This window comes from Rhipicephalus sanguineus, chromosome 6 (genome assembly GCF_013339695.2).
Source record: "Rhipicephalus sanguineus isolate Rsan-2018 chromosome 6, BIME_Rsan_1.4, whole genome shotgun sequence".
NCBI lineage: Eukaryota > Metazoa > Arthropoda > Arachnida > Ixodida > Ixodidae > Rhipicephalus > Rhipicephalus sanguineus.
In genome coordinates, this window is record NC_051181.1 from 67,222,533 (window position 1) to 67,247,403 (window position 24,871).

Here is a 24,871-nt window from a genome sequence, read left to right on the forward strand (position 1 = left end):
GAAGAAAGAGAGATTTTGCAACCACCAAATGGTAGCACGAAGCCACAAGGAAAGTACATTGTGTGCGTACCCACTGTACTGCATCTTGTTCTTATGCTCATTGGGCTTTCTTTATTCTAGGCATTGTGTGGTGGTACCATAATACATAAGAAGTTCGTGCTCACGGCTGCCCACTGCATGCATTCAAAGAACGCCACAAGGAACGAGTTCACTGCCGGGAACCTGCGGCTGCGGGCGGGTAAGTATGAGCCTTATTTAACCACGCTGCAGGTCAATCGAAATATTGCTCAGTAAACTCTAACGTACCACTGAGCCCGCTTCCATGGCAATTTGGCTGTGAATCCGTACCATTTGTCACTATAAACTGTCGAACAAAAGACGTCGGTGGTGCTAACGCTTTCCAAGGGTATGAACAGCTCATCTTAGACGCCGCGATGATACAGCGGTCATGGGGCTCGGCTGGTGACCCGAAAATCTCACGTTCCATCCCGGCCCCGACGGACGTGCGTTCAGGAACCCCAGGTTGTAGCAATTTCCGGAGCTCTCCAAAGGGAAGTGTGGGTGAGGAGCAGTGGTGTGAGGGTCAGAAGGAGGCAAAAGAGGAGGGGAGAAGGTTAAGATTAGCAGAGTCATGTATTGTATGGTACAGCAAGAGGGCAAGGAAAGGATGTGACAGAGGGGGAGTGATGTAAACGTGAGGAGGAAAAGGAAGATGGCAGAGGGTAAAGCCTAGCATAGCCATGTATAGTATGGTGTAGTGAGTGGGTGAGAAAGGGAAGCGAGGGTGAAGAGTGATACGAGGGGAGGAGGGAAACGAGGAGGCGAGAGACGAACGCCTTTTGTAGTATGTCAAAGGGGTAAGAAAAGGAAGTGAGGATGAGTAGGAGGGAAAGTAGGATGAGAGAGGCTGAAGCGTAGCATGGCCATGTACGCTATAGCATAGTAAGGGGTAGGCAGGCACGACGCGTGCCTACACTTTCGGGACGAAGGGAGAGATAGAGGAAATGCAGGTACGAGGAGATAAGAAAAAAAAGGACGGGAACGTAAAGAAATGAATGGCAAGTACATGTAGAAAGATAAGTAAAAACACGAAAGAAAACGTCTGTAAACGCACGGCCACAACCATTTGTTCGATAAAAGTCGATGGAGCTCGATGAGCCTGGGCGCGTCGAGCAGCGCACCCTCGCTGAAAGAGGTGATCGTCAAGGGTCGCGAACTTAAATCCAAGGAATCTATATTTCATATTCAGCAATGCCTTCTGCGTAACGAATGCGGGGCAGTGTATGATAAGATGCTCAAAGCTTTCGCAGGAGCCACAACATGCACACAACGGACTGTTTACACGTCTTTGACGGTATAAGCGTTCGCGCACCAACTAAGAGCCAACTGTTAGAGTGTATAAGAGTGCACTGGAACGACGAGGCAAGCGACGAACATGAACACGAGGAAAGAACGATCTGTTTGCACCACGCTGGTCTGGGTACAGATTTGGTAGGTGTCGGCGTATGAGCAGACGAGCGTTGTCCGTCATTCACAAAATATCAGGGCATTCACACTCATTATAATTAAAATTTGAAGTTTTAGCCTTTTCATTTTCAGCAATGGGCCCACGGGCGGATTATCAAATGGGCAGTGAAGCGAACACCATGAGGGTGAATTTTGCCGGCAGGTTATGTGATACTGCATAGAATTTGGCTATCGACATGTTTTCTAGGGAGCCTGCTATGGGCACCGCGGGAGTCTGTAATGATGACGAACTTGGATATTGGCAATACTTCTTGCACGTACTAAAGGAGAACATCAATCGCTGCTAGCTCAGCAGTCATTTATGTGGCTAGGTGATAGATGCGGTCTTCTAAACACCCGTCTGATGTCAGTGGAAGGGCAAAAGGAAGCTGCAGAAGCGCTTAGGCCGTCGCGCCGTTCAGATGCGCACGTAAGTGCTTTAATGGAATCGCCAATTTTTCAAATGAATGCGAGTGGGATAACTGCAATAGTGACGAACAGGCTAGTCAGACTTTTCGCGTATTTCTGGAATTTAAATATCAATGGCGCAGGTACACTTGCTGTGCTTTTTCGTTGTTGTTAAAAGGTGGTTTCTTCGAAACTGCCAGTAACGCCAATATACAATGCCGCCATTTCCCCATGCGAGAGGTGGTGCTGAATCAGCCAATGAGTGCTTTGCCATCTGTTGCTCGGTGCACGCTCTGGATGTTATGCAACGCTGTCTGGTCAACTTGCAGCTTCAGAGCCAACTGCTGTGTTTAAGTGAGTAGTGAAAAGGATTAGGTCTCACGGGGCAAGTCACATTCAAGACCGGCAAGGCATGTGTCACGAAAGAGAGTACACATGACTGGTATACCTGTAGCGCTGTCGTCTGGTCAAGGGCACCGCCCCTAGGAATCCAGGCGGCCACATACTTGAACAGGGTGTGTTCAGAGAGAAGAACGTCACTACATGTCCGCAGACCCTCTTCGCTTTCGTTGAATATATATATATATATATATATATATATATATATATATATATATATATATATATATATATATATTATGTCACGTGGTTTATTCACGTACAAACGTGAAGGAACGACGAGGAACATCGAGGAACGTCGAGGGTCCAAAATCAAAGCAAGCGCAAGCACGGGTCGCGTGGCTACCACTAACGATGTGACTCGCTTTCGTGGCTGCTTCGTCGTCGTCTGTATTGTTCACTGTATTTGCCCCCGATGAATAGCGTAGCCATCCTGGCGACCTAAGGCGTTGTCAGTATGGTGGGATCATAATAGGGCTTGAGGACACTCACGTGGACGATTTCCCTACCACGACGACGTAAGTCTTGGGACGGTGTCAAAGGCTCGACCTCATAATTGACTGGAGACGCACGTGTGAGAATGCGGTAGGGCCCGTGATATCGGGCAAGTAATTTCGACGAAACGCCAGGAGTGTTCGGTGGGATCAAAAGCCAAACCATGGCACCTGTCTTAAAAGTAGGGAGAGGTCGGTCGGTGTCGTGCCTTAGCTTCTGACAGCCTTGGTCCTCGGTCGTCAGCGAACGAGCCAATCGTCGGCAATCTTCGGCATACCTGGCAACGTCAGAAATTGCAGTGTACTCAGATGAGTCAGGCGTGTAGGGAAGCATAGTGTCAAGCGTGCATGATGGATCGCGTCTGTACAAGAGAAAGAAAGGCGAAAAACCTGTGGTCGCATGCGTAGCGGTGTTGTACGCGTACGTGACAAACGGAAGGACGGTGTCCCAATTGGTCTGGTCTGATGCGGTGTACATTGTCAGCATATCGCCGACAGTGCGATTAAATCGTTCAGTGAGGCCATTCGTTTGCGGGTGATATGCGGTCGTCATGCGACGAATGATGTTGCGCTGAGCGAGCAATGCTTGAATAGCGTCAGACAGAAAAACACGCCTTCTGTCGCTCAAAAGTTCACGGGGAGCACCATGGCGAAGGACAAAGTTGCGTAAGATGAAAAACGCAACTTCTCTTGCTGTTGCTGTGGGCAGGGCTGCAGTTTCCGCGTAACGTGTGAGGTGGTCTACGCCGACGATTATCCACCTATTCCCAGAAGAAGTCGAGGGAAGCGGTCCGTATAAGTCGATACCGACGCGATCAAATGGACGCGCCGGACAAGGCAGAGGCTGAAGTGTACCGGCTGGCCGTTCAGGTGGAGCTTTACGGCGCTGACAAGCAGTGCAAGCACGTACGTACTTGCGCACAAAAGTATACATGCCGCGCCAGTAGTATCGCTGACGCAGGCGGTTGTAGGTCTTGAGAGCGCCGGCGTGAGCACTTTGCGGGTCGTTGTGGAAAGCAGTACAGATTTCCGCGATATATATCGCGAAGTAGAGGACGTGCAACACGAAAACTTTTTATTAATCCGACGTTTCAGCTGGGGACCGGCCTTCATCAGGGAACAACACACAATACAGAAATGCGCTCTTTTTAAGTAGACACGTTCCGCAGATTCCGACTTCAGCGAAAGCTGCACCAAACTTCGGGAGGCGCTCAAGAAACAAAAATATCCACCCCAAATTATTGACGATGCTATTAAACGGGCTGACGGTGTTGACCGCAAAGAACGTTTTGTTCGAAAGAAAAACGCTGCGCACTCAAACACTAACCTGGTTTTAACACGCTCCGCATCGCCGCCAAACATAAACAGCATTCTTCAGAAACATCACAACTTATTATTTCAGAGCAATCACCTTAAAAATATCTTTCCTGATCCCCCACGTGTGGTGTATCGTAGATCGAGGAACTTACGCGACTTACTAACGTCGTCGAAAATTACCCCCGCAACTTATCCTGGTTGTCATCCTTGCCACAAGCCCCGTCAAGGTATGCAGCCACATGAGTAAGACAAGTTATGTTAAGAGCGCAGCTTGAAACTTCAATCTGAAGATAAAAGGGGATTTTGACTGTGGCACAAGCAACGTTTGTGTACATGCTTGAATGCTCTGTGTGCAAACTTCAGTATACCGGGCAAACTGAAACCGCTTTTAGACTGCGTTTCAATAACCATAGGTCACATGCGATAAGCCTACCTAATCTACTTCTGTCCAAGCACGTTAATATTCCTGGCCACTTTTTCGATAAACTCACAGCAACTACACTGGAATCCGGTTTCTCTTCGCACCATGATAGAGAAATTCGCGAGTCATTCCTCATTCAGAAGTTCAACGCTGTCTCATCTGGAATAAATGAAAATCCATGCAAGCTGACGTTTCTTTCGGCGCGGAACTAAGTTCTAGTGTCATCACAGTCTAATAATAATCACTGTATACGCAGATTTTCGCTGCACGCTTTCGTAGCATCGCTTTTCTTTGCTTTTTGTTGTCGATGTTCGCACCCCTTCAATTCTTTAGTGATGCATCTTGTTGTGTTCAAGCGCTCTTGCTTTCTTTCTCTTTTTTTTTTGTTATATGCATTTGCAACATTGTATTTTTGTTTGTAGATGTTGTTGCTGTTTTCAAATTATTAGTCACGCAATCTGTTTCATGGAAGCACCTATTCTTCAGATACGTTTACATGCCTTTGCAATGACCTGTTGCCACCGTGCATAACTCGCCTTATTGCAGTGATTACTGTGTGATAGTGATAGATTACATGTTAGGGGGCCCCTTGTATCACATGTCTACTTAAAAAGAGCGCATTTCTCTATTCTACGTTCCCTGATGAAGGCCGGTCCCCGGCATAGGGCTGACGCGCTGGAGTTTTGAGTACTGTGGCGGAGCCTGGTGGCATGCGCCGAAGTTGCTTGGGTAGTCAAAAATGGACGCCGACCGGCGAGTTACGCAGTTCTCAGTTGCTTTAAGCGTTTTACTTAATTTTGCGCCTAGTTTTCAGGCTCAAAAAGTGCTTAAAACGTACACAGGAACTTGTCCGCTATGCCTGCAGAGCCTGACATGTTTGACGAGCGATCCCTGCTTCAACAAACCGTGCCGAAAGCAGGTGGTCTGGGCGACGGCTCTGAGCAGCGCGCGGTCCCGAAGCGCGGTCGCCGCCGTTATTTTTGCGTGGTTAATTGCCTCGAACATGGGGGGTAAGGATCCTAATGTGCGGTTTTACTGGTTCCCCTGAAAGCCGTACGAAGTGGAGCGACGGAACCGCTGGATACGTGCCGTCCGACGCGTGAAGTGAGTACGCGAGCAAAACGTGGTTTGCAACGTAACGTGCTGATTACTTTTCGTACGCGCGTGCACGCGTTTATATATGTATATATTCCCCGTGTGCAGTCCAGACGGCACGCCGTGGCTGCCGACGGCGATCACGAGGATATGCAGCCAGCATTTCGTGCGAAACGAGAAAAACGATGTCATGAGTCACCCTGCGTATGTGCCTACGATTTTTCCGGCAGCTTACAGCTGGCTGCTTCCAGCGGCCGGCTGTAAACATTGCGCGCCGTCGCTTCTCGACCGCCACCGCACCACCGCACGCTGACAGAATTTGGCCAATTCCCTAGAAGCAAATGTTGAAAATTACGACTGTGCATGGGGGGGGGGGGGGCGGGGGGGGGGAGTGTGTTTGCGACTGAATGCGGCAGAAAACGGCACACGACGCGAATGCGCTCATTCGGGCCGCCGACGGCTAGCCTTCGTCACTGCACCTTTCTTGATTCTGTTTCGTCGTGTAATGCAAATCATGTCGGCTTTCTTAACAGCAATCTTTTCGTTTATACACTGTCGTTAATCGCGCGAGCATGCCTCGTAAAACTTAACTCGAGTTCAACGTCGTATGAGATTCGCTGCACTTGCGAGTTGCAGCGCGCCGAAATGGTTCCTTCAATCTCCTGCACGTCGTAAACATACTTGACGTTGACGAGCTTCTTGCGTTTACGCAGATTGCTTGGCCTGAAGAACTCAGCCACGCCAGAAACTGACCGAGATCCAAAGCGCAGCACAACCGACAGCGGCGGCTCCATTGCGCATCTGAGCTTAGTGCTGCATGCGACCGCCAGTCTGACTACTCGAAACCAAAGAACTTGTCGTAGGGGGCGCTTTTTAGCACCGTTTTCGCAGCGCCGCCTGGGCAGCCTGTCAGGCCTATAAACGTCGGATTAATAAAAAGCTTTCGTGTTGCACGTCCTCTACTTAGCAAAGCATTGATTCGACTGTACCCAAGGACACTTCCTTCCTCATATATATATATATATATATATATATATATATATATATATATGTATATATATATATATATATATATATATATATATATATTGCCACAAGTTATTCGACACCCTTTGAAGAAGCACGCCGCTTCCTCCTTTTATAAACTCCGCCACAGAACTGGCGCGCAAAGCGCGCAATACAACGCCGGATTGCGCGGGCCCCGACACCACGCAATACAACGCCGCAATCCGGCGTTGTATTGCGCGCTTTGCGCGGGCCCCGACACCACGGGCTGAAGAAGAAGACTGGCGGCTGATGGAATGAGCGGCACGCGACTACATGGGTGAAGAAGAAGTAGACGAGGTTCGGACTAGCTAGCGGCGGACATCTCTGCAAAAAGTTGTGTGTCTTGAGTTGACGGGCACAGGTTCGCCCTAAATATATAGTTATTTTAGCAGCAGGCGCTGTATTTGTTCGTTACAATATATATATATGCCGCGCCAGTAGTATCGCTGACGCAGGCGGTTGTAGGTCTTGAGAGCGCCGGCGTGAGCACTTTGCGGGTCAATGTGGAAAGCAGTACAGATTTCCACGATATATATCGCGAAGTAGAGGACGTGCAACACAAAAACTTTTTATTAATCCGACGTTTCAGCTGGGGACCGGCCTTCATCAGGGAACAGCACACAATACAGAAATACAGTCATTCCTCATTTACCAATATGCAATTATGGGTAAAAAAAAGTTCGTCTAGATGCACACTCGTGTCGGGTTTTCGCATGCAACAGTTTCTTCAGCCCTAATGCACACAGGACACGAGACAGGTGTTGAAGGATGGCTGGATCCGCGCAGAAAGTCTCCTTGAGACGGCACTCACGATCTCCGCTTTGTTGTGCCTGGCGTAGCACGTCCGACAATGACGCTTCCATTCACAGCCATCTTCAGAGCAGAAATATCTGTTAAATAAGTGAGTAAGATTAGCTCCTCAGCAGCATTTTGCTCAGTAACAAAATTTTTGACAGACACAGATGGATTTGTACATTTTACGACGATCTGTTTGAAGAGGCTGAATCAGTTTCCAGGATGGAGAGAACTTCTTTCTGGCATAAAGCTCATGAACAAGTCATTATCCAAATATTTTATACTCCGAAAGTTCGACTTATACCTAATCTTTTTGTGTGTGCTTGTGCAGAAAGCGCTAAACGCTCGCTTTGAGCTGTGCAACTGAGCCATAGATCTCAAGGGAGCACAAGAAGAGAGAAGGAATATAGGAAAGGTAGGGAGGCTAACTAGACTATACGCCCAATTTGCTACCCTACACATGGGGAGACGAATACGGGAGTAACAGAGAGAGAGGGAGGGGGACATCACACACACAGTGCTGAGTTTCACAGGTGGTCGCTCAATGAAGTTGCTGTCAAGTACTGCAGGAGGGCTTGTGCGGCTTTTTGGGCTGATGTGCTGTGCGACTAGGTCCCAAGAGATTTCCTGCATTTAAGTGCCGATCATCGAGTCTACTCAAAGCACACTGGACAGTCCGGCGATCTTTATCAAATTGGGGACAGTAGCACAAGAGATGTTCAATAGTCTCTACACAGTTGCAGCTTTTGCACATGGATGAATCCGTCATGCCAATGAGATGGCTGAATAAGTTTGTAAATGCTACACCGATCCGCAACCGGTACACAATATTTAACACAATTGTTAAACAAATGGGTGGCCACACTCCAGAAAATGTTGGAAATTCTGAGTTTTATAGACGCGAACAAAACAAAATGTTAAGCAAGAGCATTATTGAGAAATGTGCCGTATTGGCGATTTTTTCATAAAATACGTGCAAGAAAACTGCAAGATAACATTTTGTAAACATACATCTCTCGCAGTATTCCAAGAAAAATTTTGAGGCTCACAACTAGGATAGTTATTTTGTAGGACCTCGTCAAATTCCCATTTTCACCCAATTCGCAATAAGCGGTTCTGGAGAGTGGAGGCTACGGAATTTTTTTGACTAAGGCAACATTTTTTTTTCGCGAGACTCAGAATGGTTTCGCGGTCCTAGGGACTCAACAGCAAAATATTTTTTTTCAGCGAAATTAAAGGGGGTCCGCGGACGTGTACCGACGATCTTATCTGAACACACCCAGCAAGGTCTCCGCTTTGCGCCGTAAAGATGTAAGAGTGGGGCTCCAAGAGAGGCGATCATCGATGATTACGCTCTGGAAGCGGCGTTGCTGTACTCCTTGTATTGGTGTTTCTCCGAGGTATAGCCGGCTCATGCTTCGACTAGTGCGTTGCCTACAATGGTAAGCAATCGTGGATTGCTTCGCAGGTGAAGTCTGCAAGCAAACTCCTGCCAAGTATTCTAAAGTTGCATTTAGAACTCTCCGCAGTAGTCCACAAAGACGTAGACCGTGGCGTGACGGACCATTAACACATAGTGCGATGTCATCAGCATAAACTGCTGTGCTTGTAGGAAAGAGATGAAACATTTATGAACACGGGGAGTAGCAGCCGACGTTTCGACAAGCCGACTTGTCTTCTTTAAGGCTGCAACGGCTATCCTTATCGCGAGTATGTGTATCCTTTGTACCCTCTCTTTCAACAAAAGCGAAAGGGGAAGACAGGGGGGGGGGGGTGATTCTTAAAAGGAAGAAGGAAATGAAAATGAAAATTGGGTGTAGAGTGCACGTAAACTGTCTCTCAAGTGAGGACACCTCAACCGATACACTCACGGGGGACTGGGGATTGAAGGGACGGTGAGAGTGAAAAGAGATGGTAAAAGAAGAAAAAGAAAGGTATGAGTGAAAAACAAAAAAAAAAGTTAAAAAGAACAAAAAAAAGGAAAAAAAGGTGAGGGGGGGGGGGGGCAGGAGAACGGGCGTCCGAGTCACCGTGGTGAGCGGCTAGAAAATTCGTTCGACTAGGCCGGCATCCTCGAGACAAGCGAGTAGGGCCGCAAGGGCTGATCGGCGACGATGCACGTGACCGGTGGGATGGAGCAAGTCCTGTAGGGTCGCACACAGCAGTCCGACGAGTCGGTACTTCATGACGAGCCGCTTCCGCGCAGTGTTGAGAGAAGGGCAGTCAAGCAATAGGTGGCACAGGGTTTCGATGGCGCCGCAATCGGTGCAGTTCGGTGCAGCGGCGCCGCGAAGACGATGCCTGCGTTCCGCGGGCCACACCGAACCGGTCCTCAGGGCAAGAAGAAGCGCGCGCTCGCGGCGAGTGAAACCAGTGGCTGGGATGGGAGGAGGGGGGTGTCCGGCGGCGACCCGTGCGTCCGGATGCTCGGCCACCAGCTCCCGGCGAAGGTTGTTGCGTGCCGAGTCGAACGAGCTGGCGTAATCTGTCAGCGAAGTCTCGGCGGAGTGTGCTCGTTTTGCGAGCTCGTCTGCAGCCTCGTTGCCCGCGATGCCGACGTGTGAAGGGAGCCACTGAAGGACCACATCACAGCCTCGTTCCTGGAGGGCCAGCAGGCTGAGAGCGGCGCGCTGAGCAAGAAGGGGGCCTCGTTCCTCCCTCGCGAGCTGGCACAGGGCAGGTTTCGAGTCGCAGAAGATTGCTGCGCTCGTGACGGCCGGCGAATTGCGCAGGAGGTCTGCAGCCAGCTGGAGCCCGACTAGCTCAGCTGTTGTTGAGGATGCACAGTATCGCAAGCGGCACAGTCGTTCCGAGCTGAGCTTAGGGGCTATGCAGGCGGCCGCGGCTGAGCGATCCTGCAGGACGGACCCATCGGTGAACACTTGCGTCCTCCCGGCCAGGTCCTCATACATCCGCGCCGCGGCCTCCTGAGCAATGGCACTGAGGGGGGTGTGCAACTGCGAAAATGGCGGTGGGGGCGGGAAAGAGCTGTCGGCGTGCCGAATTTGGTGAGTCAGAAGGAAAGAGGAAACAGTCAGTGAAAAATACGAAAGTAAAGCGTGTCTTCACACAAGTAGTGCTTATTGTGCAGTGATACACGGGAGCTTGTACAAAGTCTATCTTGTACAACTATAGCACTCATATTGACGCCTAGTGGCATGTCTTCATCGCGACGACTAACGACAATGATGATGATTAAACCGTTGTGGTAACTGAAGTTGTGAACATGTATTTAGACACAGCGAATCGTGAATCCCGAGTAAAGATGATATCGACAAGCTCATAATCAACACTGGTAGCAGATATGCACTTCTTCAAAACGTCGTCAATTAAGGAGAGAAACGGTACGGTGTGCGCTTTCTAGTAATGGGTCACCGACGCCTGTGCGCATGCATACACTAACACACTGCGCTTCAGCAACACGAAAGGCAGAGGTTTGCAGCTTGAGCCGCGAACGCCTGCGTCCCGCTGGCCTCTGTCTCGCTCCACCAAGGCACGACATTCGCCCGTCAAATGTCGTGCCTTGGTGCATGTCCTTTGTGCAACGCGTATTGCAGCAGTTTTGTTTTTTAGTCGGTGCTCTCGCAATCGAGTCAGTAGGCGGCGGAGAAATCCCGTTGGCGCATGTGGAAGCCGCACTACTCCGATGAGGCGGCGCACGCTCACACGAAGCGAAAGGCAAAGAACGTCCATATCAGAAAACCATAGGTACTGTCCCAGTGCCATACATGATTATTATAGCAGTGTGGCGCTCGGCACTGGGATGCTGGTATGCTGCACGAGGCACGCGGGACGCTGGCTCGCTGCACACTGGGACACCCGTTCAGGGCCGAAATCGGGCTTTTACATTGTTTTTAAAAACTGCGGTCATGCCCAGATCCTTATTAAGGGTGAAACACGAGCACTGCGACAACAACTTCAAAAAAGTACACATCATCTCCCCCTACGGGCAACCATGGTGGGATGCGAAAGCATCACGGAGGGTGCGCATCGAGTTTCCGTTTCTGTTAGGTGACTTATGAGACGATGGTTGTCGAGGCGTTTGAATTACCGCTTGCCGACGCTGACATTTACGTTTGGCTTCCCGAGAACGCTGCTCCGCTACCGCTGCCAACACCCTCTAGAAAAATATGGAGGCCTTAGCTCTCTCCGCGTGACGTCACACGATGGGGCGGATTGGAAAAAATAAGAACCGCTGTTCAAGAGAGGTGGTCTCGCAGGTGCACTGCGCGGAAGCTTTTTTTTTTTCTGCAAGAACAATCATGCATGCATGTAAAAGAAATTAGAGGGCAAGAACACTGTAGCGGGAAAACATTTATTTACGAAGCTCAGTTTCTTTTTGTACTTGCTCTATATTAGAAGCAATACGCGCAGTTATTTGGCCTGGACAGTTGTGGCTTTCCTTTTTTTATTTATCGGCAGCGTCGAGAAGTTTGTCGTTCAGCTTCCTACAAAAGTTCTTTAGCAGAATGTTGGTGCTGCACCGCAGGATGTGTTTAAGCACTAGTTCAGTCGTGTGGCAATTCTCACACGTATCGAAGTCGGACTGCTCTTCACTAGCCAGCAATTGTAGCGTCAGTTTCGTGACGACCTGGCGTTGTTCAGGCATCATAGGCAGTGCTGGCTCTGTAGCGAGCTGCTATACCACAACGTAGCTGTGAGCAACTGCGTTTAGTGCAAACACTGATGGATAAACTAAGTCTCCTCGGTCCAGGTGCTTCACGAGACCATAATGTTCGTTTATAGCAGAGACTGTGATCTCCTTGTCCACGGTCAACGAGTCCCTGCATTGCGCGCAATTCAACTTTTTAAGGGAGGCGTATACTGCATAACCTGCAACGTAGACGAGGACTGGGAGGACGTCCTGCATCTTCGTAAGAGCCTGGCTGGTCACAACAACGTTGCTGCTGGGAAGCAAAGCCTCGGACATATTCCCAGTGCTGGTCAGTGGAAACTGTAGGCAAGGTACTTTGCAGGCGCAGCTTGTTTTCGACTTCGTATATGTGCCTGATGGAGATGTGATATTGAGCACCTGCCAGCTGCCTATACTTTCCAAACCGATCTTCAAGGCAGTCGGTCTGAATCTTCCCAAAAAGAACATACGACATTCCAAGCTCTTCGAAGCTATACCTAGCGAGCTCAATAAGCGCATAGGTAGTGTGTTCGAGAGCAGCGTGAGTCTCCTTTGTCAGAGTACCCTTGTCAAAACCTTTGTTTTTCCACTCATCCAGCCACTTCAGAAACATGTGCAAGAAGGCAATTTTTGGATCGTTATCAATAGAAAGCACTGGTTGTTGGAACTGATCTCTCAGCCTTTCTCCCTTCCATGGAGTTTTGACGTTTACAATTTTCCACCACTTGAGTACGATATCGATAAATGTAGCAGTGGCCTCAAAAGAGAACAGGTTGTGCTTTGCTCCAAGAGCGCGTAACGCCTCTGGTAAGTAATCATTGAAGATTTGTAAAGCACGCTTTACGTCCTGCCTTTCAAGATTCGAAGGGTAGAGGGCTTTTCTCGACAGTCCATAGCCATATTTCAACAGCTGGTCACACTCTTGCTGTGAAGGTCCCTGTTGTCGCAAATGACGCTGTTTGGATTGTCTCCTTGGATCTCCGGGAAGTAGAAACAAATTTGGTCATTCTTCTGATTTATCCAGTTATTTCGTATGCATTTTAGAATGTGCACTGGGTCTATAATGAAGAACAGCGGCCTTGCAGGGTCTGATGGATGTTGGTACACAATTCTGTTAAGAGGATGTGATTCAAAGAGGGACGTCGCTTTTCTGTTGACAGAGTTGTCGCTGACAACGCACATAACTCGGTACCCAATTTTTTCCAGCCCGCAAACCACTTCTTTAAGCGTCTTTTGCGGGAACTCTGCCTCTATTCGGTGCACCGGCACGATGTGCGCAACTTCTTTGAATTTACACGTCAGGCTGCGTACCATGAAAACGAGCGCACAGTTAGCAGCTTCATTTCTATTAAGAGCGGCGCCGGTAATATTACCCTCTTTGTAGTCAAAGTAGGGTTTTATATGTATTTCATCTACCCTAACTGTGACAAAGCGCTGGTCATCTTTCAGGTCAGAAATTCGTTTCGCCATATAGCTGAGGAATGTTTCGCTCTGATGCTCTTGTTGAGGACTCATACCATAAGACGAGCACACTGATCTGATTGTCATAGAATGCGACAAGGTGATGCTTCCATGGCTGCGCATGAACGCGTACGCATGGGGCGATATAGTGAAAAGAACGCAGCAGAACATCATGAAATTAGCAGAGTAGCGCCTGCGCTGTTTTTTCGATAGGTGCAAGGTGACTTGCTCCTTGAGAAATCGAACACAGTTGGCGTCGTCTTCTGCTTGGGACGTGCAAAGCTGATCTAGCAGTAAACAAACCGCTTCGCAAATTTCCGCGACTGAGTTGCACATTAGGTCACCGTCCCACTTCTCGATGCCTTCCAGGAGTTCCACCAGACCCCTTTTACTGTTAGCGATTTCGGGAACGCAGAGATTTGCGTCTAGCTTTTTACGGCTGTTTTCATGACGTGTAGTGTCACGCTCAAGCCTCCTTTCACGCGAACAGAGTATTTCAACCATGGCGCTTCGTCGTCGACGATGTGAATGAGAAGAAGCCTTTCATTTCTTTCGATTACATCACAGAACTTCATCCCTTGGCTCCTCAAGTGGTTGGCAAGTTCGCTCAAACTGCTGACTTTATCCTCCTCGCGTGCTCTGATAACCGCCTCGTTCGATTCAGCGATGGCTTTCTGTGGGGGCTGCATTCTCTATGCGCGCGCGTTTGGAGTCAGGATCTTGGCTTCTCGTGGTCTTTCTGGACATGTAGCTCGGACAATTCGGGAACTTCGACGGTACAGCGTCTGGGCGAAGGCGCACATGAGCTAGCGGCACTGTCATTACGCGGCCAGTTGCTTGATCTGTATGCGTCGCGACTCGAATAATGTCCTCGTCCATGAAATGATGTTCGCATACCTAGAAAAAAAAATTACCTCCAGTCAGCAAACCGATGGCTACCTGTCATACAAACGTGCGGCTCGTGAGCCACTTACACACGTACGTATACATAATTTGAATTAACTAACAGCTAAACACGAAAAAACAAGAACTTACCCTGGAATTTTCGGTGACCGTGAGGTTTTCCCGTGGCACAGCACGAATCCAAGCGTTCTTCAGAGCTTGGTCTCTCGGGAACTTGAAGACGTGCACCTTTGTGTCCCCCGTGTAGTTACCGCGGCATCGAGGTACACAGCATTTGCACGGGATCTCGGCGTTGTCGCTTTCACATTCCTTTCACAGTAAAGAAAACACGGCCAACTGAACAGCGAAGAGTTGTACTACATATGTACAGACGCGCCGGGGAATGAGTTTCGGCAGACGCGCGATGAACGCGCACCAGCGCGATCGGGACGCGTGGATGCGTCGTGTCGCCGCCTCATGCGTTCGCCCCATCTGCTGACGTAGCGCGAGGGGAAAGGGAACAGAACTAAGGCCTTCATATTTTTCTAGAGGGTGTTGCCGCTGCTCAGCGGCGGTGGCGCTACCGCTGCAACTAGCGCCGACGTTGACGTTGTTCACGGCGTTTCGCACACCGTTGCACAGAGAGAATGACGGAAGCACAGCGAACGCACAATTTCGCAGCCTTGCAGCTTCGAGATACCCTTCCCGGCGTTGCCCTTTACGTTCAGCTTCGCGAGCGTCCATAGCACCGTTGCGAAGGAGTGCAACGCTTGCCGGCGTTGCCGAAACGGAGGCAGTGCTCATGCCACCTCCTCCCACCTCCTCGTGCTCACGTTAGGAGAGGGGGGGGGGAGAGTTGGCGCATGCTCAGTATGGGTGCGGACGCCGCAGAGCGGACACAGCCTCGAGCATAAGATGCTTTCGCATCTAAAAAGACCGATAGAGCGGCAATCGAACCCACCACATCTACGCACCGTACGTCCTGAGTCCGACACGTTATTGCTACACCATACAGGGAAGACCACAGCCGCTCGCTTTTTTCTCGTTGTTATAACTAGTCAAGATGTACTTTTGGGCTAGTTGGTTAATAATCGCAGTGGAACAGCGCCGGCGAAAACAACAGACCAGACGAGGAGAAGGACACGTAACCAAACTACTTCCGGTAGCCAGTATTTTCATTTTTCTCGCTTAGTAACGCAGATTTCAATGTCTTCGTACACGCGGCAATCTAAAAAAAGATAGTTCATCTGTTTGTTATGTGCTGCCTAGGATCAGAACGTCTATCTGGCACGTTTAGGCGCATGAAATATTAGGGTAACCACAGACGTGCTGCGGCAATCGCACTGACTCACTAAGCAGTTAGTCATACATATGTAGAAAACAATACACATCTGAACTGCACACTTAACACTTCAGTTTTCGTCACCCGTTCGGACATATTTTCTGTCCTTTTTTCTACGTTCCGCGTACTATACAGGCGCAGTAGTTCACTCTAGCCGAAGCGAACGTTGGGCTTACAGCAGTACTGCATGCGCCATGATCACTGTGAAGAAGTTGGATATCCAATTACGAAGAATCTAGGAACCATTCAAATGTAGTTTCGATCGTATCTGACTTAAGCGAGGTCATACTTGCACCCTCCACTGCATAAATCGAAGCTACAAACGTCGAGATTGGTCATTTCATTGGCTCACTGTTGCCGGTGACGTGCGGCTTTCAGCGGTATCAGCCCATATGGAAGGACGGACTGTGAGAGTAGGTTGACGTAGATTATCAGACTGATACTAATGTCATATTGTGTTGCGAATGATAAGTTCTTTCGAAGCAGTTATATGAACCACATTCACGACACTTGAGCACACACATCAGGGAAAGCGCGCACGCGCGTGCTCGACAGATGATTGATTTGGCGTATAGGTACGTCCGTCGCTTATAAAACTAAACCTTGATATGTGTAGGACACACAATAGACTAATGTTTGGAAAATATACGAATTCCACCCTGCGCGCCCAGTTTTTTTCCAATGTGCCACCAGTGTTCCCAGTGCGCGGGCAGACACTTTACAGCGTGGCCAGTGCCTTGCAGTGCGCTGTAAGACACTGGGCCACACTGTACAGTATTACCGGTGTCTTTCAGCGCACTGGGCGGCCCTGGCGACGCTGTACAGTCTATCCCAGTACCTCCCAGCGCGCTGTACTACACTGGGACGCACTGTGCACCGTTTCCAGTGTCAACCAGTCCGCTGAAAGGCACTGGAAACGCTGTTTTTTTTCCATAGGGGTAACTGCGGCTAGGGTGCCTCGGTGACGCCAGCGCGACCAGTCTCCCTCGCTGGTTTCGAGACGCTTTAACCATCACCTTCGAGATCGCGCGCAATCTCGGAGTAAGCGCTAGTAAGTGTCGATCGTTTGTTTTTTTTTTTCGCCTCTCACCGAGGGCGGCACCACCCCGCTCCGCCCCGCCTATACTTACACCGCCAACAGAGAGCACCGTGTGAGAGAGAATGTGTGAAAGATATAAAGCGCATTCGTGACGTATCCAGCATCTGCCAAGGTAGGTTAGTCGGTCGAGCGTCGGGCGCTTACCGCCGCGACCGCAAGGTCCTGGGTTCCATTTCCCGCGGAACATCTTCTTCTTGTTATTTCTTCTTTCTCAACCGTTGGCGTCCATTTTATGAACGTCATATACGTAACGGATGTACTTGGTGAACCCCGGCATAAAACACTTTCGTGTTAAAAGGACAGTCTGGAGTGGTGGCGAAGTATTCGTGTAGAAAAGTAAGAAGAGAGGTAGGTATTTCGCTGAATTATCGTTGTCAAAGAGAAGCGCTGTCTCACAATGGTAATTTCACCGTGATAAGCGCGGTTAGAAATTCCTGGAAGAAAATATTAATTATGACTTGTTTTCGTTGCGTATGTACCGTAGCGCATTTATTCAAGAGCCCCCTTTCAAACGCAAACGCCTGATGGCTGGAAAATTTCCTTTAAACTTTAGAATTTCCTCCTCTGATAGCACTCTACTTCTGCAGGTCATCAAGTTTAGAGCGAAACGTGAGTCCTCGGAAAACTTTTAACAGCGGAACTTTTTAAGCTTCAGGTTGCGCCGGCCGTCGTTTCAGAAAAACTCGGCGGATGCGCTTCACAGAGAGCGGGTATGCGTAGTAGCCCCTCGCATAGCTAGATATGCACAGCATAGTACAGCAAGTGTGGAAAGGGGAAGTGATAAGCAGTGATCTGAGGGTGAGAGGGAAGGAAAGGAGGAGGGGAGAGTGTAGGACATGGCATAGCCTTGCATAGTTAGGTTTAGCATAGTCTGGTTTAAATTAGTTTGGTTTAGCCTAGCCATGCATACCATGGCAAGAGAGTGGGATTGGGTAGTGATGGTCAGTAAGAGAGAAAGGAGGGAGAAGGTAAAGCATGGCGTAACCTTGTATAGTATAGTTTACCAAAGAACACAGTATAGCCATGCACACACTGGTATAGGACGGGAGAGGGAAAGGGAAGTGAAGGTGGGGAGGAATTGATGTGAAGGTGCGGAAGAAGAAAAGGAGGAGAAGAGAGGAAAGAGCATGTCATAGACTTGTATAGTCTAGCAAAAAGCATAGCATGGCCATACGTAGAATAGTATAGGAAGGGGTGGGAAGGGATACTGAGGGTGAGGAGGAGTTATTTCAACGGAAGTGTGAAGGAAAAGAGGAAAGGTTAAAGCATAGCACAGGTTTGTATAACTTAGTTTAGAAAGGGAATGGGAAAGTGAGTGGTGAGGACTGATGTAAAGGTTAGGAGGAGGGGAATGAGGAGGAAAAGGAGGTGATAAAACGCGTATGTGCCGAGCTGCTTCTAGCATAGCATAGCCATTCATAGCATAATATAGCAAGAAGCTGGGAAAGGTTTGTGAGGGTGACAATTGATGTGGACATGAGGAAGGAAAGGAGCAGGGGAAAGGATAAAGTGCGACATAACCCTCTATAGTACCGTTTATCAAGGCAATGTGAAAGGGATGTGAGCGTGGGGAGGACTAGTGCAAGGGTCAGGAGGAGGGAAAGGCCCGTAAAGTATGAGGTAAGAGGGTAACCACGGCCTAGCCTTGTACAGTATAGCATAGCAAGGGATGGGAAAGGGAAGTGAAGGCGAGGAGTCATGAGAGGGTTAGGGGGAGGGAAAGGAGGAGAGAGAGCAATATAGAGAGATCGAAGAATGAAGGTAACAGTGACGCTACAGAGGACTTTTGATTTGGAGGAAGTTTTGGAGCAGCGAACTTTTCGTTTTGGAGCAGCGAAAATTCTATCTTGAAGCGCTTTGGAGCAGAAATATTGCATCTGGGAGCTTTCTGGAGCAGCTAATTTCACACCTGGAGAAGCAAGTTGAGTTTAATTATCATGAGGCTCTTATGAACAGCTAGACATATTTCGATTCATTGCAAGTCTCATGGCAAGTATCATCTCAGGAGCACTCCATACTTCACTTGATAATGCAAAATAAAACGTCATGTCGTTGAGTTTTCTGGAATAACCTCTTCAGCGATCATTTTCTACACTGGGCAATTAGGAGAATATTGGGTCAATAAAAATGTAATTTATGAAGTACCACTCTCAGTTTATCTATTTTCTTATCAGCAGACGTGATAGGCAAACGCCGCGACCCACAACAGTGCCTGAATGCTAAAGAGCCATACTGTCACTAATTCATTCCCCTAAGACGACTCGAAGGCGAAAGCCACGTTCTTCTTCTTTTCGATCGATTGTATTGCTGGGCGCAAGATGACGACACATAGCTGGCCTCAAAAAGCCCACCTCCTCTCACACTCCCTTCCCTCTTTCTGAGGCCTATCTTGGCTGTAGCAAGATCATTCTCACGGTGCTTCCGGACTAACGTTTGCGCATGGGTCAAGATGCCTGGAAGATGAAGATCACTTTCAAGTCGAGCTTCCGCGAAAGTGTTCTAAAGTGCGTTCAACGTTGGACTACATAATTTACAGCGAAACTGTATATGGCTAAGACATTCCGTTTGTACGCCGAAAACCGCTTAGGGCTCTCTAGGGAGCAACGCAAAAAAAGAAAAGAAAAACAGAAAGGACCCCCAGGGTCTCCTATGCATTCGCCTTATACGAAGGAGAAAGCCGTCCTCTTTTTCTTCTCACTCGATTTATTATTCCTCCCCCGTACCCCTCTGAAAGCTTTCTGCACCTAACCTGGCTGTACAGCGCCTCAGGATCGGAGGCATTGGAAGCTCCCTGCACCACACTTGGCATTGCACTGCCTCCGCGATGGGTGTGCCGATCGCGGAGGCCGTGCAAAGCGGCGATGTCGTGTGATGACATCACCATGTGATGTCATGGTAGATGCCGTTATGATGACATCACAAGATTTGCGATTTATGACGTCGTTACCACGTAATCACGTGATGATGTTCTGCATCACTCGGAGTAACGCCGCCGACGCCGACTGTCAGTTTTCCTGTTTGATGAGGCATCTCAGGCTTTCGCGTTAATATTGCGGACTGAACATTAACAATCTGGCTGGTAACAAACTGGCCTTAGATGCCAAGCTGGCCTCCACAATATCACCTCTGTGTAGTGCGCAAAACAGCTTCGCTGATCATCCACTTGAGAGAGTGGAATGACTGCTGATTTTTTTTTCTTTTTATGGCGATAGCAATGGTATGGACACTCCCGAAGGGTTTTCGCCCTCGCCGTCACTTTCTGTATAAATTCCAAATTGATAACACTACCCCGCACATCGTAATTTCTAGCCGCGAATAAAAGCTCGCGAGCGCTGTTGACGAACGCGGCTGAAGTAGACATGAAACCAGCCGGCCGTCTCCGTCGCATGGAGGGCCCATGCGATAATATTATCCGCCATGCGATGCCGGCCGTCGCATGCTTATCAAAAAGAGAGGAAACGCCCCTCCCGTCTTTCGTAAGGAACATGAAGGAACGCCAGGGCAGTGGGGGCGGAGGTGGGCTGCGTTGCTCGAAGGGCGCAGTCGCTGGCCCGTGCGCTATATCGAGGCTCGTACACCCGCTGTGCTATCAGCGCTTAGTTCGCGTTTAGGCAACTGACAGCACGGAAACAGTTTAGGTAGGCAACTGAGAGCACGGAAACAGTTTCGGTCCGTGCAGCGGCCATATTCCCTTAAACCACCGTGTTGTTGAATAACGCGAGATCGGATTCAAAAGACTTAGCTGCTAGCCTTACTTCGTATAACAATACAATTTGTTGGTATCGCATTCAGTGCTTCGTCCTTGAGCGAAACTGTGATTTTTTTTAACCGTCAACAATTGACACTGGTAAGTGAGTGGCGGACGCGTAAAATAGTGCAGCCGCTTCACAGAGGACTTTCCTACACCAGGGTCATCAGCGATATGTTCGCTACTTACTGCAGCGCATATAAGACCGAATTGCGGCCGCGCTGACCTGGAGTCATGCTTTTATTAATGATATAACACTAAAAGAAGGCAAGCGAAAAATTCGATTCGGAACCCCAGCACTCACAAGCTGGAAAGGCCAGGGCTTTTTAGGGGATATTTATCGATGATCGACTACAAACGGGGAAGTTCCGGTGGAAGAATTACAAAAAAAGCTCTTCTGCGTGAATATCCACGCATAAAGTATATTTGAGCAAAAGCTTCAACGTGTTCCCACCGTTCACGTGCTTGTCCATGGATGCGAAGCACAGAAAATTGAATACCGTTTCATATATCTAATGCTTGCGTTCCGAGATTTGATTCCGTGATGTCCAGAAACAGAAGTGACAGACATTTTATGACGGTAAGCTGAGCGAGTGGGTTGGCGTTCATGATCGATTTTTTTAGTCAATTGACTAGTCATCACGTTATGTTACGTGAGCCATTCTGTCGAGAATAATCGCTCTCTGCGCTTTATCCGCAGGACTCATCGCTCGGAATGTCAAAAACGTGACGAAACTTCAAGTGCAGCGCATCATCATGCACGAGCAATACAATCGCCTGAACGATACTTTCCACAACGACATCGCCCTACTGCAGCTAAAAGAAGAAATCTCCTTCGTGCGTGATGTACGTCCCATCTGTTTGCCACCCCCTAAAGGTAAGATGATTGTTTTGATTTCATCAGCTTAACACACTCTTTATCCTCGACATAGACGTGAGCATACCTGCGAGCAATTGGAACAAAGCAGTGTACAACCGAATAGCAACATATGAGAAGCTCAAGGATCATTCTCCACATGAAAGTGTCGACAGTGTGAAAACAATATACAATAAGAAGACTACGGAAGGCCTTGTCACATATCATTCCTATTTGTCTGTGTTGCAGTATTTTTTTTTTCATTCTTCTCTGTTGTTCGTTTCTATGTCGTTTCTTTTTTAGAGGCGTTCGATGAGACCAGAATTAACGCCTTTTTAGATTGCAGTTTTCGTTCCGCTTGGGCGAAAATGTATTGTTTGAACTACACTTAAGCAAATACTTTCACAACCTAAGAATTATAGTTTTCACACCGCGTAAATGATTCGGTTGAAGAACTGAGCGTTCCACTTGAGCTAAAGGAAATACTCGAAAGTGGAATGTGTATCAGGCTTCGTAAACGCCTCTCCGAAGTCGCTTGTTGCAACACTATGGTGTCGTGGTAGTGATGGTGTAGAGTAGAAGGCGGCAATTATGCTCGTAGAAATGAAACTATTGGGCGAACGTGTTCCCACAAGTCTGAGTGAGCGAAAACACCAATAATACATGCTGTACAATAATAGCGGTCATCACAGCCATCGACCGTAGGTAATCTGATCGCCGGTGGAACGCGTCGTCTTTTATGCAACAGTGATCGAACCTCCCAGCCTTCTGGCTAGTGCTTGCGTAGGCTCCGAACAAACGTGACTACCCGCGTCCGGCGCGTATTCTTAACGCAACAATCTGAAAGGATGGCGAGGCTTCCCCAACATTGTGGCGCGAGCGGTAGGGCACTTACCACTCACAAGTGCAATCAATGCCACCCATACAGCGCAACAAATGGCCTCGCCGGGCATCTAAATAAGACCATCTGTGACATGCTGGCCATGTACGTGGACGTCGAACACAATAGATTAGATAGCATCCTTGAATACGTGACCTTCGCATAAAACACAGCCGCGCAAGAAACGACGCAGATGACGCCATACAAGTTGGTCTTTGGAAGGAACCCGGCCACGACGCTCGACGCCATCCGACTCAACCTCACTGACGAAGCAAACCTCGACGACACTGTCTACCTTCAGCGCGCTGAAGAAGCTAGACAACTCGCCTGTCTGCGCATCAAGAGCCAGCAAAAGACTGACAGCCATCATTACAACCTTCGACGACGCCACGTATAATATCGGTCCGGTGACCGTGTTTGGACCTGGAAGCCGATACGCTGACATGGACTCAGTGAAAAATTTGCAGTGACTTAGCTCGGCTATGCCAGGATATACGTAGCGTTAGCAAATGTTCAGCTGATTATTCTTAGCTTTCCACAGTGTGTAGGACTATTAGCCTTCTTCTGTTCATTCTTAGTACGCTGAACCGCTAAATACCAGGCAACTACTTCAGGATCCGATGAGATACGCTTCTCGGTTCTTCTGCGCCGTTGAGCCGCATTTGCGCTCTCCTTCACCATGGCGTTACCCACCTGCAAACGTCAGTCAGAGGCGCTATCAAGCGGCTCCAGCGCAGTGTCAGACGGCGACTGCACAGCGAAGGCTAATAGCTGCGAGCGCGCTGGCGCCAGTGTGTCTGCCGCGGCTACGACGCCGCTCCTCCAGAACGCGCAGACCAGCAGCGGCGAGCCGCGCGCGGCGGTGGCGGAGAGCGCGTGAGATGCCGGCTCCGGTGAGTCAGCTGTTTGACATCGCTGATCCTCGCGCATGCGCAGCACGGCTCATGAGGATCCACGCGAAATCGACTCCGGCTACGCAAGTGTAGCTAACGCTACAAAACTTCTTCGGTGATATTTCGGGCCATGCAAGGTGCTCCGACGTCTCGGCGCTCAAGATTACGAGGTCATCCCGAACGGCATTACGAACTCCCAGCGGCACCGCACACGATCTGAAGTCTTTTACGTTGTGCGTCTTAAGCCGCTTTTACGTAAGTAACGTGAGGACTGGAGTATTTTTGGCTTTATTATTGTTCTTTAATATAGCAGGAATGTTTTCAACTCCATATTGTTTTAAGTATCGGGGCAATGCTTTTTCAGAGGGGGTATTGCCACGCGCGTTTATTGCTTTATTTTGATGTGTTAGTGTTTCACCCGCAAAGACTGATATGGTACATTCGACTGGGCGCCGCCACGCTCTGACTCAGATTGCTACGATACCTGGGAAGCTCGAGATCGGAAACGGAGCGAGATTGTCCGAGCCGAACGTACAGCATCTCGCTGGAGCAACCAGAAACCGAAAGCAGAAGTACGTAATTAGAGACGTAAAAACCTTGCGGAACTGCTAACGTGCTGATAATAAGAAAAAAACAAAGTATTGTACTTTTGTTTTCTTTTTTGTAGTTTATTTTGTGGTATTTATTTCATTTCATTGCTTACCTCCTTCTCGGTATATGTCCGGACTGCACTTCCAACATAATGACTTTAGGTATCCTTTTCGGGGGGGGGGGGGTCGAACAATTCATCAAACATGTCTTCGCAAACGCTACGGATGTCGTCGGAGCCGCTGCTGCTGCTACCGTCGTCGTCGGCTTCCATGACAAAAAGAAGCACCGATGGCATGGCTAAAGCCTTCGCGTGCCGTTTCTTCGGCATGCTTCGTGTAGCGCAACGTGCGTCCTTGAGGTTGCGAAGCAGCGTACTGCAGAACACGGACGGCGCTCGCACAGAACTTCTGCTACAAACGCCGCAGCGGATGACGCACTGACGGAAACCGTCAAACTCACGTGACCGGAGCTGTGCCAGATCTCGGTCGCGCTCCAACTTCAAAGTGAGAGCGCCTCAGAGCGCTCTGAGATGGAGCGTAGTGCTCTGAAAGAACCAGCCGAACGTATTCAGAGCGCTCGATTTCGACCAGCCGAACGTGACGCGCGTCGCGAGAGCGTTCTGGAGCGCTCGAAAACGACCAGTTGAATGTACCATTAGGAACGCTTGGCGCCGACCACGCCATAATGTTTAAGAAGCTTCGCAATTTTTGTGAGATGATTCTCTTAAGATTACGCGGAGGACGCCAACAGTCAAGTTTATTGGAGAGCTTACGCGAGCAGCAGCGATAAGGCTCGAATGTTCGATGCCGCATGTATAAATGCCGACATACCTCATCGTAGATCAGATCACTCGACGGGCGACGACGGTTCACGCCGCTATCATTTTACAGTATGAATCCTTTGCACCCTGTACTTTCATTTCTCTGGCACAGGTTCGCATAAATAAAAAATTTTCTTGAACACGCCGACCGCTTTCTTCGTCGACGTCACAGCACGTGACAGTA

The 24,871-nt window shown here is 49.0% G+C and overlaps 1 protein-coding gene across 1 annotated transcript in view; it reads left to right on the forward strand.

The window, feature by feature from the left end:
• Positions 1-24,871, forward strand: part of LOC119395859 (complement factor B) — a 236,330-nt gene that overhangs the window by 182,231 nt on the left and 29,228 nt on the right. Inside the window, exons 15-16 of the mRNA XM_037662862.2 lie at positions 121-238; positions 21,348-21,524. Coding sequence (XP_037518790.1) covers positions 121-238; positions 21,348-21,524 — 295 coding nt within the window. The remainder of the gene's footprint in view (positions 1-120; positions 239-21,347; positions 21,525-24,871) is intronic.